The 17,597-nt window shown below is 37.3% G+C and overlaps 1 protein-coding gene across 1 annotated transcript; it reads left to right on the top strand.

Annotated features, from left to right (window-relative positions):
- Positions 1–15,407: 15,407 nt before the first annotated feature.
- LOC101549693 (olfactory receptor 12-like) lies at positions 15,408–16,343 on the top strand. Its single transcript, XM_004601851.2, has one exon. The coding sequence runs from the start codon at positions 15,408–15,410 to the stop codon at positions 16,341–16,343; it is 936 nt and encodes a 311-aa protein (XP_004601908.2).
- The last annotated feature ends 1,254 nt before the right edge of the window (positions 16,344–17,597 follow it).

Below are 17,597 nucleotides of genomic sequence, written 5' to 3'. Positions count from 1 at the left end.
GGAACCACAGTGTTCTGGTCCACAGTGCTCTGGACCAAGGACAGGCAAAAGAAGAATGAGGACCAAGCTGGTTGCTGATTAGTTTATTCAATCTTTTATTCCATCTTTCTCATCTCCCGCACTCCCAGCTACTTCCTCTCTCTGCATCTACTGCAGCATCTCTCCCTTCTCTAGTCTCTCCTCCTCCTTGTCTCTCCCACCTTGCCCTCTAGGCTACACCCAGCCAGGTAGCAAAATCAACATAAGAAAGCCCTTTCTGAGGGCAGGGCATTCCAAAGCCCTTCCTCACTCTTAAGGTTTTTTTCCTTTCCTTAGTCCAAACATTTATTGACATCTTAATACTAGTTATTTTTGTATGGACATAGCAAGAGATACATTGAGGCTTGCAAGGCAGCTCTCCTGGCAACATCTTGCCACAGACTCAGACCACAACACTCAGGCCAGATTAATCATTCCTAACCCTAGCAGGGTCCAAATCTAGTTATCACTGTTTGGATCATGACAGCATTTGTCCATGATCAAGCTCTTAACTTACAGTTAAGCATTAGGCACTTTGGCCAGGCCCATCTCGATGCCAGGGTAGCACACAATTCATCGCTTGCCCTGGGTCTGTCTCATCCCTCGTTAGGACCCTGCTTTTGGGGGTGCTAGGAAGTAAGGGCAGCTGAGGCTTAGGTCGAAAGAACAGATGCCCAGGAGGAAAATATCATGTAGAGTCAAATGACTCCCAGGTTACAAAAGCATAGCACTTGCTAAGTCTTCCTGTGTCCATACAAAAGGACATGGCTCTGAATAAACTATGCAAAGGACTCAAGGAGAAGAGAAAAACAATATTTACAAGTCAACAGAACACTAAGAAAGAAGCTACAAATAAACACAGAGGAATGGAGCACCATAACGGGAGTAACCCAATAAACCTAAACTACCTGAGGCTATGTAATCCTACAATTTTCTATAATTATTTTGTTGAGTTATTTACCTTTGTAGGCTTCCTATACAGCTAGTAGCCTTCCATAAATTGTTCTGTGATTTTTTAACACTCTTGAGACATATTTATAGTTTCATTCAACTAATCTACCAACTTTTGCAAAGATAATATTTGAGGTTAGTCTTGAAGGTTAGTTCCAATCTCAAAAGGACATATTTTCGATATTCCTTTCCCGTTTCTCTTTTGGAAAATGTCTAGTTGGTGTACAGTTAACTTTTTTCTCTCATGAAGCAGAAAGCTTCTCCTTAATTTCGTATCATCAAATATTTGTTTGTGTATTCATTTATGCTTGAATTTTCCCCCAATTTCACCCTCTATTACTAGTGTTTGCTTCTCATTCTACATAAAACATCTGTCTATAAGTTCTGGAACTAAGCAATAATTGGTCCAGTTCTCTTAGAGTGACACGCTGAGCACTAACAGCTTGAGTCCTAAACTTTTAGGCCCACACCTACAGTTGGGCAATTCTCAGAGGGACCCGCCCTCAATCCATAGTTGATGGATGTAGTCCCTCTAAAAACAAGGCTGAGAGAAAACTGGGGCGTACTTTATGATATCACTAAATCATTCAGATGACTGGTTCTCTGGGAAAGGAGATGGAGGGAAGTCATGGACTAAAAGTGATATAAAGACTAAAAAGTTAGTATCACTGTATCAGTCATCCAATTGTTCTTCGATTTACTCGAGTGGGCACCAGTAACATCTCTGTTCCTCCCAGCCCTGACATTTTAGCATCCTCTCCTTACTCATCTTTCCCATCGTTTGGAGGCTCTTTCAGGGTCAAGGGTATGAGTCCTATCATTACTGTTTTTGGCATATCGAATACACCATGGGTAGTTTGCCAGACCCAGACTCTGCCCGTGTGGGCAGGATACTCTTGGTAGCTTGCCAGGCTCTCCGAGAGGTATATATATATATATATATATATATATATATATATATATATATAACTTTCTATGGTGTGTTGCCTATTGTCTGAACTCCATCAAATACGGTGTGGTAATTATGGAAAATGGGTAGGAAGTGTCTTTATAATGTGTTCCGGAAGTGGCCTGTAGCACGGTGGCAGTTGGATAGTGGAGGTTGGCTGTTGGAACTGGGTCCCCTGGGGCAGTGAGGGTTCTTACCTGCCCCCCTCTGGGGCACCCTGAGTGAAAACAGCCTGGCATGGAATCTAGTGCATGATAGTACAGGAGGTAAGTAACTTACTTTGCATATGGCCAGCCCTGGTTTGTATTCTTGGCACCATATATGGTCTCCTGAGCATCACCATTATTTATCACTGAGCACAGAGTCAGGAGTAAACCTGGATCATCACTTGGCATGACCCCTCTCTCCAAAAATTCAAATTAATAAAAAACAAACAAATCAAATAAATAACAGAGCTCTGATAAATCACTTGAAGGTGATGTGATGATGGCAATATTCTGTATCTTGATGTGGTGATGACTTCCTTGGTGTGAAAGTTGTCACAATTTTGGGTAGATAGTTTATTTAATATGAATCATTTCTAAATAAATGATATTTAGAAAAATTGAGCAGGCCTGATTTCTTAGAACTTAGGATTCTCTTTTTGTGTTAGTGGCCCTGAAATCTTAGACTGCAGATTTAATTTTTCTTTTTAAGTAGGAAGTTTCTCAAACATAAATACCCCAAATTACTAGTACTACTGAAAAGCTTATGAAAGTTATTCATTGCTATAAATATTAAGTGAGATATATGCAGAGATGACTGATGAATAAATTAGCAGATACTGCCACAGGAGCTATTATTAATATTTCCACGATTTTAGTGGTAATGAATTATATAGGAAAGTCATAATTAAAAGTTTTACCATTTTGACTATATTAATTCTTCCAATCCATGAGCAGGGAATATCTTTCCATTTCCTCATGTCCTTTTTTATTTCCTAAAGTAGCGTTTGGTAGTCTTCTTTATACAAGTCCTTTACCTCCTTAGTTAAGCTGATTCTGAGGTACTTGATCTTTTGAGGCACAATTGTGAACAGGATTGCCTTTATCTATCGCTTTCTTCTCTCTCATTATTTGCGTATAGGAAAGCCATGGAGTTTGGGGTATTGATTTTATAGCCTGCAACTTTACTATATGAGTCTATTGTTTCTAGGAGTTTCTTGGTAGAGGTTTTAGGGTTCTCTAAGTATAGTATCAAATCATCTGCGAATAGCAAGAGCTTGATTTATTCCTTTCCTATCTTGATGCCCTTAACATCTTTTTCTTGCCAAATCGCTATTGCAAGTACTTCTAGTACTATATTGAACAGAAGTGGAGAGAGTGAGCATCCTTGTCTCGTCCCTGTTCTTAGAAGGAAGAATCTTAGTTTTTCGCCATTGAGGATGATGCTTGCTGTAGGCTTGTGATAAACGGCTTTTACTATATTGAGAAAAGTCCCTTCTATACCCATTGTGGCAAGAGTTTTCATCATAAACAGGTGCTGGATCTTGTCAAATGCTTTCTCTGCATCTATTGATATATGTTTTTTATTTTTTCTTTTGTTGGTATGATGGATTATGTTGATTTATTTTGGGATGTTAAACCATCCTTGCATCCCCGGGACGAATCCCACTTGGTCATGGGGTATGATCTTTTTGATGAGTTGTTGAATTCTATTTGCTAATATTTTTTGAGAAAGCTTTGTAACTTTCCACATGGTGATTCAATAAAAAGAAAAAAGTCTGAACATATCTGAAGTAAATTTCTTTTACAAAGGTATTTATGATTTATTTTTAGGTATACAATGCTCCTGCAACACCAATCCCCTCACCAGTGTCTACTTTCCTCCACCAACGTCCACCATTTTCCTCCTGCCTCCCAGCCTTCCTCTAAGGCAGGCACCTTTTCTCTCCAACAACGTTGTGCTGTTCCTTTCTTCGACCTATTTCCTCACTCACAACCCACAGTAATGGAAAGCTTCCTGCTGAAGACCAGTTCTCATGCTCTTTGTTTCTATTACCTTTGATCACTATTTCATTCTTTGTCATTTTTCCTCTGCCTAACTTTACTTAGCATAATATTCTACAGATCCAATTGATATAGCAGCAAATTTCATTTTATTTTTATTTCTTTTACAGCTATAGTATTTTATTGTGCATATGTACCATAGTTTCATTAGCCAGTCATATGTTCTTGAGCACTTGTGTCGTTTCCAAATTCTGGGTATTGTAAATAGTATTGCATGGGGGTACAGATGTCTTTTCTGGATTGTGTTTTTGGACCCTGAAGTGAAATTATACAGGATGAAATAATATAAGATAATGGCTATAGAGAAAAAAAAATATTCACTTGAATATTGAGCATTAGAACAAATACAGAATAAGTATTAGATTAAAATAGAAAAAAAATGAACATGCAGTGACAAGTGAGAAAATGATAAATGAAGCAAATAAAAGAGGATCTAGAAAAATGTTAGAAACTATACCAGTATTTTCTAAAAGTTTAAGATGCTTATAAACACATGATGCAAGAAAATTCACAAAATCTAAGAAAGATAAATGGGGAAAAATAAAGGCACATTACAATAAATTTTCTGAAAGTCACTGCAAAAGAGAACACTATGCTACAGCAGGAGAAAAGAAGCATTATTCAAGAAACAGAAATTTATAAAATAGGATTTTGTTGGGGCTGGAGTGATAGCACAGTGGGTAGAGCATTTGCCTTGCATGCAGCTAACCCCGGTTCAATTCCTACGCCCCTCTTGGAGAGCACAGGAAACTACGAGAGTATTCTGCCTGCACAGCAGAGCCTGGCAAGCTACCCGGTGCGTATTTGATATGCCAACAACAGTAATAACAAGTCTCACAATGGAGATGTTACTGGTGCCCGCTCAAGCAAATCGATGAGCAATGGGATGACAGTGACAGTGACAGGGACAGGATTTTGTTATAAACCAAGAAAAAGAGAAGACATGGGAAGGTACCTCACCTGGTGTGCTTTTATTAATTGACAAATAGTATAGTGTTGCCATGAGTAACTCTTTAATTTTTGTTATTTATTTTTATTTATTTTGGAAGTAACATGATTTAACAATAATGCTTTATCAATAGTGTTCATATTTACAGTTTTGGTGCAGACCTCCATCAATGTGACAAAACCGTCTACTATGATCTTGAGACAGGAAGCTCACTGACATGATTTCGTGTTCTATGTCTCCTTTCCAATGTTTTTGTCATGAAACTGAGCTTCTTTCTGGAAGACAAAAGCTGCCAGATCAAAATGTATTGACAGAAGTGTCAATGGTCTGCCATTGTCCTCAATAGTCACTTTGTCAAACTAATTTTCTGGCATGAAAAAGAATTATACTACAGAAGTGGGGTGGTGGTCCTCAGGATTCACATGGCCTCTAAGGCATAATCCTCCTAAGGACCAGAAGCCCCATGGGAGGGCACCAGGAAGAATGTAGCTTTGGGTGCTATGAAGTCCTTCACTCACAGTCACTCACTGGGCCAGAACTTGGACAAATTTCCATCCCAGGAGGAAAACTTCCTCTCCAAAAGGAAGAGTTGTGATCCCAAGAGGGTGGGATATACTCTTATTGAAAAACTTCAAAGAAATTTGTTGATGAATTACTCAGCATGGGGCCCAGACTGTGGCTCAGTTTCTCAACGTGGGGGATGTGACTTAGCAGTAAGGCACATGCTTTGCATGTAGGAGACCTGGTTGCAATCCTAGCACTTCAAGAAAATAAAAAGCCCAAATGAAACACTGAGTTTGCTTTTTAGCTGTACACTTATGGATTTTTAGAGAAAATGAAAGGTAATGAAAACGAAACAAAGAGTAAGACAATTGCCAGATTTTATTTTTATTTTATTTTATTTTTTTGTTTTTAGGTCACACCCAGTGATGCACAGGGGTCACTCCTGGCTCTGTGCTCAGAAATTACCCCTGGCGGTGCTCAGGGGACCATATGGGATGTTGGGAATCACAAGGTAAACTCCTTACCCACTGTGCTATCACTCCAGCACCTGCCCAGATTTTAGTGTCCATGAGAGAGCATACATTTGCAATACACTTGAATATCACCACAAAGTAGAGAAAATGAAAATGACATTGAAACCACAATCTGAATAAGTCTTCTCAGAATTTGTGGGAGAAATTCAACCTGGTTAAATCTCTACTAAAACAAAAATAATAACCCCCAGAGAATTTAAAAAACACTCAGAATCTTATATAATATATACTAAAAATTTCCAAAACAGCATGCAAAATTATGCAGTAACAAGAGAAATTTATGCAAAATATAAATTTTCATTAAAAAGACAATAAACGAATAATTCTTTTGTTGTTGTTGTTTTTGTTAAATCACCATGTGGAAAGTTACAAAGTTTCCAGACTTATGTCTCGGTTATACAATGCTCCAACACCCGCCCCTTTACCAGTGCCCACATTCTACCGCCAAAAATCCGAGTATACCTCCCACCCTCCCACCCTTCAACCCCTGCCTGCATAGCTGATAAATTTCACTTCATTTTGTATTTACCTTGATTACATTCCATATTTCAACACAAAATTCACTATTGTTGTTGGAGTTTCTCCCAAAAAACAGCCCTGCTGACAAGGAAGCATTTGATAGTTTTCTATTGCTGAGAATGAAGAAATATGAAGTCACATGGCTGTTATTGTGGCCGCATGGTTTAGGATTTCTGCATTTTAGTAATTAAGTCCAGGGAGATTTATGTTAGAAATTGCGTCATTTCCCTTCCTAGGGTAGCATGGGGCTATGGCTTAGTTCACAGTCTAGAGACATTGGTGGAAGCAGTTGCTGGTACCAAATGTAGTCTAGCTGGCCTCCGGATTGTGGTCATCAGCAGCAGAGCAGCTACACAAACATGTGGCCACCCGGGTCGCATCTTAGCTGAGTGCTCACTGATATCGCCCAGGCCTGAGACTGCCCACATGTGTCCCGCTGAATAAACGAATAATTCTTAAAAGACATCTAAAAGTTTCCAGTAGGAATAAAACTGCCAATTCAGAAAACTCCACCAAAAGCAAAACTATATACCATAAAAAGCAAATGTTGAAACTCATAATAAACTGCTTATAAAACTATGCAATGAAAAACCCCCAGAGGGCTGGAGCAATAGCACAGCGGGTAGGGTGTTTGCCTTGCATGCGGCCGACCCAGGTTCGATTCCCAGCATCCCATATGGTCCCCGAGCACTGCCAGGAGTAATTCCTGACTGCAGAGCCCAGAGTAACCCCTGAGCATCACCGAGTGTGACCTCCTTTCCCCAAAAAAAGAAAATCCCCCAAACTAAAAAACTGGAAAAGAAAACCTCTCAGACAAAAGAGTAACAGCAAAATGATTCATTACTAAGATTTTTTAAATGACTACAAAATTCTCATTTGAAATACGTGGAGAAAAGAAGGAAGTAAACATACACACAAAGATTTAAAAATATATTATAAAATATTTGATGCTTCTATTTCTGCTTAATGATATAACTCCATATTGTTTTACTACATTAATCATTAAATTTATCCTATTAATGACTAATGAATTACACATTAAATTTTTTTATTGAGTTAATGTTAGTTCACATCCACCCCTTCAAAATATGTTCTTAATATTGAACTGAAAACCACAATGCCCAAAAAGAGAGAGAAGGAGAGACAGAGAGAGAGAAACAGAGACAGACAGACAGACAGACAGACAGACAGACAGGCAGACAGAGTGCACTGGGGCTGGGAAATGTACACTGTCAGAGGGATGGCTGTTGGAATACTGCATGACTGAGATCCAATCATGAAGGCTTTGTAATGCTCTAGAAAATAAATTAAAAAATATGTTCTCATACTGCACCCTGCATCTATGACCAAAATACTAAAATCTTTCCAGCAATTTAACTCTTAAGTTTTTTATCCAAAGGAAAACAAATATACTAATTGTTTTTGATAGCATTATTTATAATAAATCAAAATCTAGATACAAACTAAGTGCTGAATGTGTGTGAGTAAATAACAAAAATGAGTGTACATAAATATATACATATGAATGAATATATGTATATAAAGTGGAATATTATGTACATGATAAAACTGAAAATTCATCTTTTTCAATACATGGTCAAACTAGAATGATCATGCTATGTAGAATAAGTCAAAATGATAAAGACAAATATTGCATGATGTCACACATATATGTAATGTAGAGAATCAAAGCAAGGAAACAGATAAAATCGAACAGAAGAAAACACTTGGATGCAAATTGTAGAATTGAATTATTGCAGGGTGACAGAAGAATGGACATTGGTAGAAAGGGCTTTCAAATGTTAAAATAAAAATGCTGTTAATCTAAAATCTACATACAATGAAAATATTTCTTAGTAATAGAGATAAAATTCCTTATCAAGCAAAAAATATAAAGAGTTTGTTGCCATCTACATTTACTTTAAAAAATTCAAATTGGACATCTCCAGGGAAATAGCAAATAAAACATCAATAATGAAGGAAAATTTTTAAAAAATGGCGATAAGTTGAAGTATAGCAAGCTTTTTCTTTTGCACTCATTGCAATGTGTTTAATATGTGAAATAAAAATAGCCCTATGTAATAAGATTTTTATGTATTACATATTAACATATGAGATAGGTAGGTGGCACTAGAGACTAAGAACTCCAGGCTTCACAGAGTCAGGGAAGGAACACCTCCCCGCATCTCCCCACACTTCTTGTTCCCTGGCAGTTATGCCCGAGAACTGCCTCTGGGCTCCATTTAAGTGCAGTAACAAACATTCATAAATTCATAAACTCACAAAGCGATCTCAGAAGACAGCAGTACACTGCAGAGACACCTCTTCAGATGCCAAATATTTAAAAAATTTCTAGAATTCCAGGAGCACGTGGCTGCTTTTGCAGTCACACGACATCTCATACTCTGCATAACAAGCAATACAAAAAAATTATTTAGCATCTGCCTATGGGACAGGCTTGGGTGGTGGTGGGAAAATTTGAAACAATGGTGGTGGGAAGGGTGTAATAGTGGTGGGATTAGTGTTGAAATGCTGAATGTAAATAATTATTGTAGCATTGTTACTGTATCACTGTCATCCCATTGTTCATCAATTTGCTTGAGCAGGCCCCAGTAACATCTCTATTGTGAGGCTTGTTTTTACTGTTTTGGGCATATCAAATACGCCATGGGGAGCTTGCCAGGCTCTGCCTTACGGTGGGATACTCTCGGTAGCTTGCTGGGCTCTCTGAGAGGGACGAAGGAATCAAACCTGGGTTGACCGCGTGCAAGGCAGACGCTCTACGCACCATGTTATCACTCCAGCCATAAAGACCCTCTGTCCTTAAATAATTATTGTAAACAAATATTTTTATTTATAGAACTAAAATTTTAAAATAAATAAATGTCTAATTACAGACGAATATATTAAAGAAGCAACACTGTAGCACTGTCATCCCATTGTTCATCGATTTGCTCAAGCGGGCACCAGTAATGTCTCCATTGTGAGACTTGTTGTTACTGTTTTTGGCATATCAAATATGCTACGGGTAGCTTGTCAGGCTCTGCCGTGGGCAGGATACTCATGGTAGCTTTCCGGGCTCTCCAAGAGGGACAGAGGAATTGAACCTGGGTCAGCGGCATGCAAGCCAAACACTTACCTCTTATGCTATCACTCCAGCCCCTGGTACATATACATAGAATGGAATATATGTAAATATACATATACATATCCCTGCATGTATACACTGTGATATATGTACACAGCTATAAGAAGAGGCAAAATGGATTGCCTTTACTGCAACATGTATAGAACTGGAGGGAATTATGTTAAGCAAAATTAATCAGCGGGGAAGACGAGTATGTGGTAATTCACTTATTTGTGTTTATATGAGACAAAACAAATAAATAGATAGTATCTAACAATGACAAACTCTTGGCCTTGAATTTTAAAAAGTAAGATTACCAAGTCGTGAAGGGGGGATGGGGAAGAAGAGGCGATCTAAAACTCACATGAGGGCATTGGGGGATAGCCTTGAGCACTTTGGTGATAGTGATGTGCAGTAACTTTCTATATCAGTACAATAACTGTTTAAACTATTATAACCATGCTACCTAAACTATAAGATAAGTAAAAGTATATAATTATAATCTACCATGTTTTGTTTAATAAGAAATTCACACTCATCGTAATAGATACAACTAATAATTCTTAAGAATCTAACCATTTTCATTATGATAATATAAAAAAATGGGAATTAGAAAGAAATTTTTCAGTTTGCGAAAGATATTTATAAAAATGTTCCACCCGACACTTAATGTAAAATATTGAGTGTTTCCACTATAAACTCAAGAGCAAATTAAACATGTTCACCAGCACCACTCTTTTTGATAATGGAAAACGAAGAGAATACACATTATGCAAATCTACACTCTATAGAATGCCAGAGAAAATTGTGTTGCTTTTTTTCTGTTTGGAAGGAAATAGCAGAAAATGTGTGGATTTCTAGGGACATGTGAAAAAGCACCAGAATTTGTAAACTAAAAAGTGTGGTACTCATGCATATTAGGGCACTAGTAAATATGTAAAGGGAAAAAGAAGAGTAACTTTGATTGACCTAGAAGGTATTACACTTAATGAAATATTAATTAGGAAGATAAACATCATGATTTTATGCATATGTGATATATATATGTAAAAAAAGTTAAAACCAGTATCATTTGGTACAATAAAACCAATTAGTGGTTATCAAAGAGAAAGGGATGGGTAAATCAGGTATAAGGCATGAATTATGAGGCAAAGATAGAATTGAACTTAACAGTGAACATCATTAATATATATGAATAATTATGCTTATAATGTACACTCAGAACTTACACAATGACAATGCAATTTTACTTTAATGCAAATGAAATTAAGAAAATTTAATTTAAAAAATTCCTATGACTAATGTCAAAGTATATAGTGTTTTGATGTATATATTCTAGATATTTCCATGAAAAATGTAGGTTTAGGACAGTAGAAAAATTATCAATTCATTAACAAAAACATACATTTTTTTCAGTTAACATGAAAGATAAAATCTTAACTCAAATAATCTGTGAAAAAGGGAATATTTCTCCCAATGTAAATATTAAAAATAACTGTTAGATGACAAAATATAACAGATACATTGAAAATAGCTTTAAAATTACAAATGATAGGTATATTCAAATTGATAGCATAGTTTTTGATTCTGACAAGATAAAGTATAGTTTATTGCCAGTTAGCAGTTATAATCTTTTTGTAGGAGAAAATTTAAATCTGTCAAAACAAAACGAGAAATTCTATAGTTTAAATTAATATTTGAATTAGCAATTAATGAATGTGAATAGTTTACAGTGATGTAAACTGATCTATAAATATTTGAGGAAAAAAGCCTAAAAACAAAATACTTCATTTTCACTCAACTTATTCTGATATTTTTGTTTGAATGACTCTGAAACATCCACCTTCCTGCTCTATTAAAAGTTTCATTAAAAGTTAATGTATGCAGGGGCTGGAGTGATAGCACAGTGGTTAGGGCGTTTGCCTTGCACGCTGCCGACTTGAGTTCGATTCCCAGCATCCCATATGGTCCCCCGAGCACCGCCAGGAGTAATTCCTGAGTGCATGAGCCAGGAGTAACCCCTGTGCATTGCTGGGTGTGACCCAAAAAGCAAAAAAAAAAAAGTTAATATATGTTGTAAATAAGTGGTATCCTGTTATTTCCTCAATGACTTGCATTATAGAAAAGTTTTCTGTTGTCACAAAAATACTTTACTATGCTTTAGTCTGTTGTCTCCAATATACAAATTAAATTTCTCTATTGATAGAAAGTTAATGTAGCAAAAGTGGCAAACTGAGATAGCTTCATAACATGATTGTGAAGTCTTAGAATCTTTCTCCTTCTCCTCCCCTCCCCCCCTCCTCTTTCTCCTTCTCCTCCTCTACCTCCTTCTTGTGAAGTAAGATAGTTTTCATCGAGCTAAACTTATTTAGACAGATGTGAGGGGAGAGCATAAGGTTAAATACTTGTTCAGGAGAAAACATGGGATTGAAAAGCAAGCCTACACCAATAAGAAACATAGAGACAAGCAAGCAAGATAATGTGTCCAAGGGAGAACACAGTCTTGAAGGGCAAGACCCACATGGCTTTCAGGAGAGAAATATGGTAATGCTTTGATGTAAATTTCTTTCTTTTTATTTATTTAGAAATAAATGCAATTTTATTTCTAACATGTAAATGCTAATTGATAAAACTTTTTTATGTTTTGGAATAGGTGTAAGTCAAACTCTATAGTAGATTAAATATAGTAGGACAAATTAATTTAACTATTGTCTGTATCTGCTTACACCTGGTGATTGAACTGAGAATGTATGAAGAGGGACTTACTCTTTATTTGACTTCTTGGTGTATTTGTTCTTTTGGTTCTGATTCCTAGTGGGAAAACTACACCGTGGTTATAAAAATTACTTCTGATGATCAGATATGTCTGCCTGCTCTTGCTTTTTTTTTTTATTTTTGTGTCGATGCTCAGGGGTTCCTCCTGGCTCTGCACTCAGAAATTATTCCTGGCGGTGCTCGGGGGACCATATGAGATGCTAGGAATCTTACCCAGGTTGGCTGTGTGCAAGGCGAACGCCCTACCCGCTGTGCTATATTACTCGAGCCCCTCTTGCTGTTTATAGCACAGAGGTAGGGCGTTCGCCTTGCACGCAGCCGACCATGGTTCGATTCCTCCACCCCTCTTGGGGAGCCTGGCAAGCTACCAAGAGTATTGCGCCCACTCGGGAGAGGCTGGCAAGCTACCCATGGCATATTGGATATGCCAGAAAGAGCAATAATAAGTTTCACAATGAGAAATGTTACTGATGCCCGCTCAAACAAATCAATGAGCAAAGGGATGATAGTGACAGAGTGACAGTGAATTTAAATACTCCTCCCTCTTGTAAATGATTTCCTTGACCATTTATTCTCAATATTGATTTTCCTCTAGTTCAAGCATAATATATTTGTAGCAAAGAAATGGATTTCTCAATGTTAGGATTGTAACAGTAGTCAAATGAAAAACAGTCAATATTCATTTTTATAAATTATGAAATTTCTATAAATTATGAAAAAAAACAACAGCACTTCTAGATCAAATGTGGGTTTTTTTTTCTTTTTGGGTCACACTCGGCGATGCACAGGGGTTACTCCTAACTCATGCACTCAGGAATCACTCCTGGCAGTGCTCGGGGGACCATATGGGATGCTGGGAATCAAACTCGGGTCTGCTGTGTGCAAGGCAAATGCCCTACCCGCTGTGCTGTTGGTCCAGCTCCTCAAATGTGTGTTTTGTTTTGCTTTTTGGTGTTTTGTTCTGTATGTAGGAGGTTAGTTCTCATGCTCTCTAGAGAGAACATCTAACATTTCCTAGGACTGGAAAGTTTTCTAATTAATAACTTATTTTCCTCTAACATTACAATATAAAGTGCATTACTGATGAGAGAGACGGTTAGTCCCCGGTGGCTGTCTTAAAAAGGGAATGCCCATTCACTCTACTTTCCTTTCCCAGGAGAGAATTTCTCTCAGGACCCATTTCAAATCTATTTGTTGGTTTAAAACCAATAAGATAGTATGCTGAACTTTTCAAATATAAAAAGATAAGTTATGATTTTTAATATCTTAGGAAACTTGAATAATGATTTGAGCTGTGAGTAAAGGCAACTCAAGTTCCTGTGGAACTAAGGTTTGTTTCTATCCTATTTTTTATAATATAATCAATTTCAAATATAAGGAAAGAGGCAATTAAGATAATATTCTTGAAACCGTCATTTAATTTATTTGTTGTTAATATTCATTTTTGATATCTAAAATCAGTCAGTAAATATTTTTATTAACTTTTCATGCTTAAATAAAGTATATTTTGTAACAGAATCAAATTGATACTAACATAATAAAAAATTATTGAAGCCATAGTTAAGTAAGAAATTGAGACTTTATATGAGAAATTTCAAAATTACGTTGTATATAATTTATCATCTATTAAATAAATTTCATAGTATATGTATTTTAAAATTTATCCTTTTCAGATTTCTTAATGTATTATGTTACTGAAGAGTAGACTCCATGCTACTATATCTTTGGACTCACAAAAAGCCTCTTAAGTCTGTTTTGTATACATTTCCCCATTAATAAAATTGAAAAGTATTTCTTCTTTCTACTTCTGGACTTTTTCTATTTCTGTATTTTCGTTCCATTTGCTTGTTGTGGGTTTGGGCCCATAGCCAGCAATGCTTGGGGTTTACTCTTTGCTTTGCACTCAGGGATCAATCCTGAAGGTTCTGGGAATGGAATGTGGGTGGGCCAATTATAAGGCAAGAACTCTTCCCACTGTCCTGGCCCCAACTCTGTACTGTATTTTTTATCTTCCTTTAAAAAGTACTTGTCTTGGGGCTGGAGCGATAGCACAGCGGGTAGGGCATTTGCCTTGCACGCTGCCAACCAGGGCTCAATTCCCAGCATCCCATATGGTCCCCTGAGCACCGCCCAGGAGTAATTCCTGAGCACAGAGCCAGGAGCAACCCCTGTGCATCGCTGGGTGTGACCCAAAAAGCAAAAAATAAATAAATAAATAAAATAAAAAGTACTTGCCTTCCTTTAAAAACTGTCTACCTTAAGATTTTCTCCTATGCCTTTTGTCTTTTCTCTGCATAGTTATTTTTATTTATTATTAGATTTGTATATTTTTGAAAAAAAAGTCCAAGATCTTGGAATTCGCTTGCTTTCCAACCTGCAAAGTTCAAGGTTTTCAATATGCTCGGGGGACCGCATGGGATGCTGAGGACTGAACTTGGGTGGGCCAAGGGCAGGGAAAATGCCCAAGGCAAAGGCCTCACCTGCTGTGAGTGTGCTATCACTCTGGTCCCAATAGCTAATCTTATAACAACTCAAGCAAAGCAAGTCAGGCAAGCATTTTTTCCCAGACACTTTCCTAAAATGTATATTTTTCCAAAAGCATATTTGGAGGGCAAATTTGAATTATCTGTTAATAAGTATGCCTAAAAATTTCCTAATAATTCAGATTAGTTCTTTAATAGGAACACCTTTTAAAAATAGTAATCATCTTGGGGCTGCAGCGATAGCACAGCGGGAAGGGCGTTTGCTTTGCACATGGCCAACCTGGGTCGATTCCCAGCATCCCATATGGTCCCCTGAGCACCGCCAGGAGTAACTCCTGAGTTCAGAGCCAGGAGTAATCCCTGAGCACTGGGTGTGACCCCCCCAAAAAATGGCAAAAAAAATAGTAATCATCTTAATTTTAGTGTTTTGTAAAATATTGGAAACAGTATTTTAAAATATATTTTCCATATTTTTCTTTGATTTTATTAAAATTCTGATCACTTGATTCTTTCATTTCTGCCATCTTTCCAGTTCCTCCCATATTTCAGCTATGAAGAGTGAGCTTAATAGAAATTACTCAGAAGTGACTGAGTTTATCTTGTTAGGATTCAGAACCCCTCCAAAGCTTCAGATCCTCTTATTCTTAGTGTTTTTGCTGATCTACACGGTCACTGTGGTGGGAAATATTACCATGATAATTGTCATTAATGTGGAATCCAAACTTCAGACACCCATGTATTTCTTCCTGAAAAACTTGTCCTATTTAGATCTCTGCTACTCCACAGTCATTGCTCCTAAAACATTAGCCAACTTCTTGTCTAAAGAAAAGAAAATTTCTTATAATGGCTGTGCCGCTCAATTTTTCTTCTTTGCTCTGTTTGTGACAACTGAAGGCTTTCTCCTAGCCGTAATGGCATATGATCGTTTATCAGCAATTTGCTTCCCTCTCCTTTACCCTGTGAAAATGTCCCATAAGGCATGTGTGAGACTGGTGACAGGATCTTATATCTGTGGTTCTATGAACTCCATGATACAGACAGGTTTCACCTTCAGCTTGCGTTTCTGCCAAGAAAACAGATTGGACCACTTTTTCTGTGACGTCCCAGCCCTCATCAAGATCTCTTGTGTTGACACATTTGTGAATGAGATTGTCCTGTTTATTATCTCTGCTCTCATCATCATCTGCACGACGACTATTATTCTGGTTTCTTATGCTTATATCCTCTCCGCTGTTCTAAAGATCCCCTCGACCCATGGCAGAAGTAAGACTTTCTCCACGTGTGGCTCCCACATAGCGGTGGTGAGTTTATTCTACGGGACTGTGTTCTTCATGTATGCTCAACCTGGGGCCATCGCCTCACCACAGCAAGACAAGATTGTAGCTGTACTCTATACCCTTGTAATACCCATGCTAAATCCTCTAATATATAGCCTGAGAAATAGAGACGTAAAAGATTCTGTGAAAAGGATTTTATGCAGACAATGATTCACCATTTATAGAAACATTTCATGGCATACAGATCAGTTCTTCTGAGGTTCTTAGTTGTTCTTGTTATTTCAATGTATATTTGTATAAATAACAACAGCATATTATATAACTATATTATATTATTATATAACTATAGCATAGTTATGTAATTACTACGTAATAATTTTGTAGTAGAATATCTGGGCATTCTTTTAGTTATTGAAAATAGTAATGTAAAATATATATGTAAAGGTTCACTGTCATTCCGTTGCTCATTGATTTGTTCGAGCGGGCAGCAGTAGCGTCTCTCATTGAGAGACTTATTGCTACTGTTTTTGGCATATCCAATACGCTCAGGTAGCTTGCCAGGTTCTGCTGTGCGGGCTCCATACTCTCAGTAGCTTGCTGGGCTCTCCGAGAGGGGCGGAGGAATCGAACTCAGGTTGGCCGCGTGAAAGGCGAATGCCCAACCGCTGTGCTATCGCTCCAGCTCGTGTAAAGATTATAATCTAGTATCTTCATGTCAACGTTTCTTTGTTTAAAAGCAAATGAATAAATTTTATTATGCAATAATAATAATTAAATTCATATTACGTTTGTGTCTACTATTCCTTTTTTGTTATTGTTGCCATTGTTGTTTTGTTTTGGGGCCAGACCCTGTGGTGCTCAGGGCTTACTCCAGGCATTGAGTGCTCAGGGATAACTCCTGGTTGGAACCACGAGACATTACTTTGTTCTGAGAACTGAATCCAGCCAGTCACATGCAAGGCAAAAAACCTTTCCCACTGTTCCATTGTTCCAGTCCCATCCTTGACTTTTTTTATTTCCCAAGTAAAGTGGTCCTTTGGAAATCCTTTGGCAAGGATAGCACCCTCATTTGTGAGTGGCAAAATGGAATGGCATTAGTTACATAGAACGTTTTGAGCAAAAAGCTTATTCTTCCCCCGAAGTATCAGTAAGAAGCACCTCTTACTAATACCCTTTCATAAAGAGGAGATCCACAATTTATTATTTATTACCTGAGAGGTGCTTACTTATATGAAAAATGTGTGACAATGACATTTGTTTTGTTTTTAAATACAAAACCACAATTTTTAAAAACAAAGAACAAGAACTCTTTGTCATGTACCATGCTTTTTACTTAATTTTTATATTTATTTTATCTACTTATGATTGATTGATTTAATTTATTTATTGCTGTTTGTTTGGGGGGTTTGGGTTTTTGGGGTTTTTTTTTGGGGGGTGTTGGGGATTGAACACATCTAAGAAATG

The sequence above is a fragment of the Sorex araneus genome, chromosome 2 (assembly GCF_027595985.1).
Source record: "Sorex araneus isolate mSorAra2 chromosome 2, mSorAra2.pri, whole genome shotgun sequence".
Classification (NCBI taxonomy): Eukaryota; Metazoa; Chordata; class Mammalia; order Eulipotyphla; family Soricidae; genus Sorex; species Sorex araneus.
Note: the sequence above shows the minus strand (reverse complement) of the source record. Positions and strands in the feature narration are given on the sequence as shown.

Coding starts and splice junctions, on each gene's coding strand:
- LOC101549693 (XM_004601851.2), top strand. CDS start 15,408: ATGAAGAGTGAGCTTAATAGAAATTACTCAGAAGTGACTGAGTTTATC.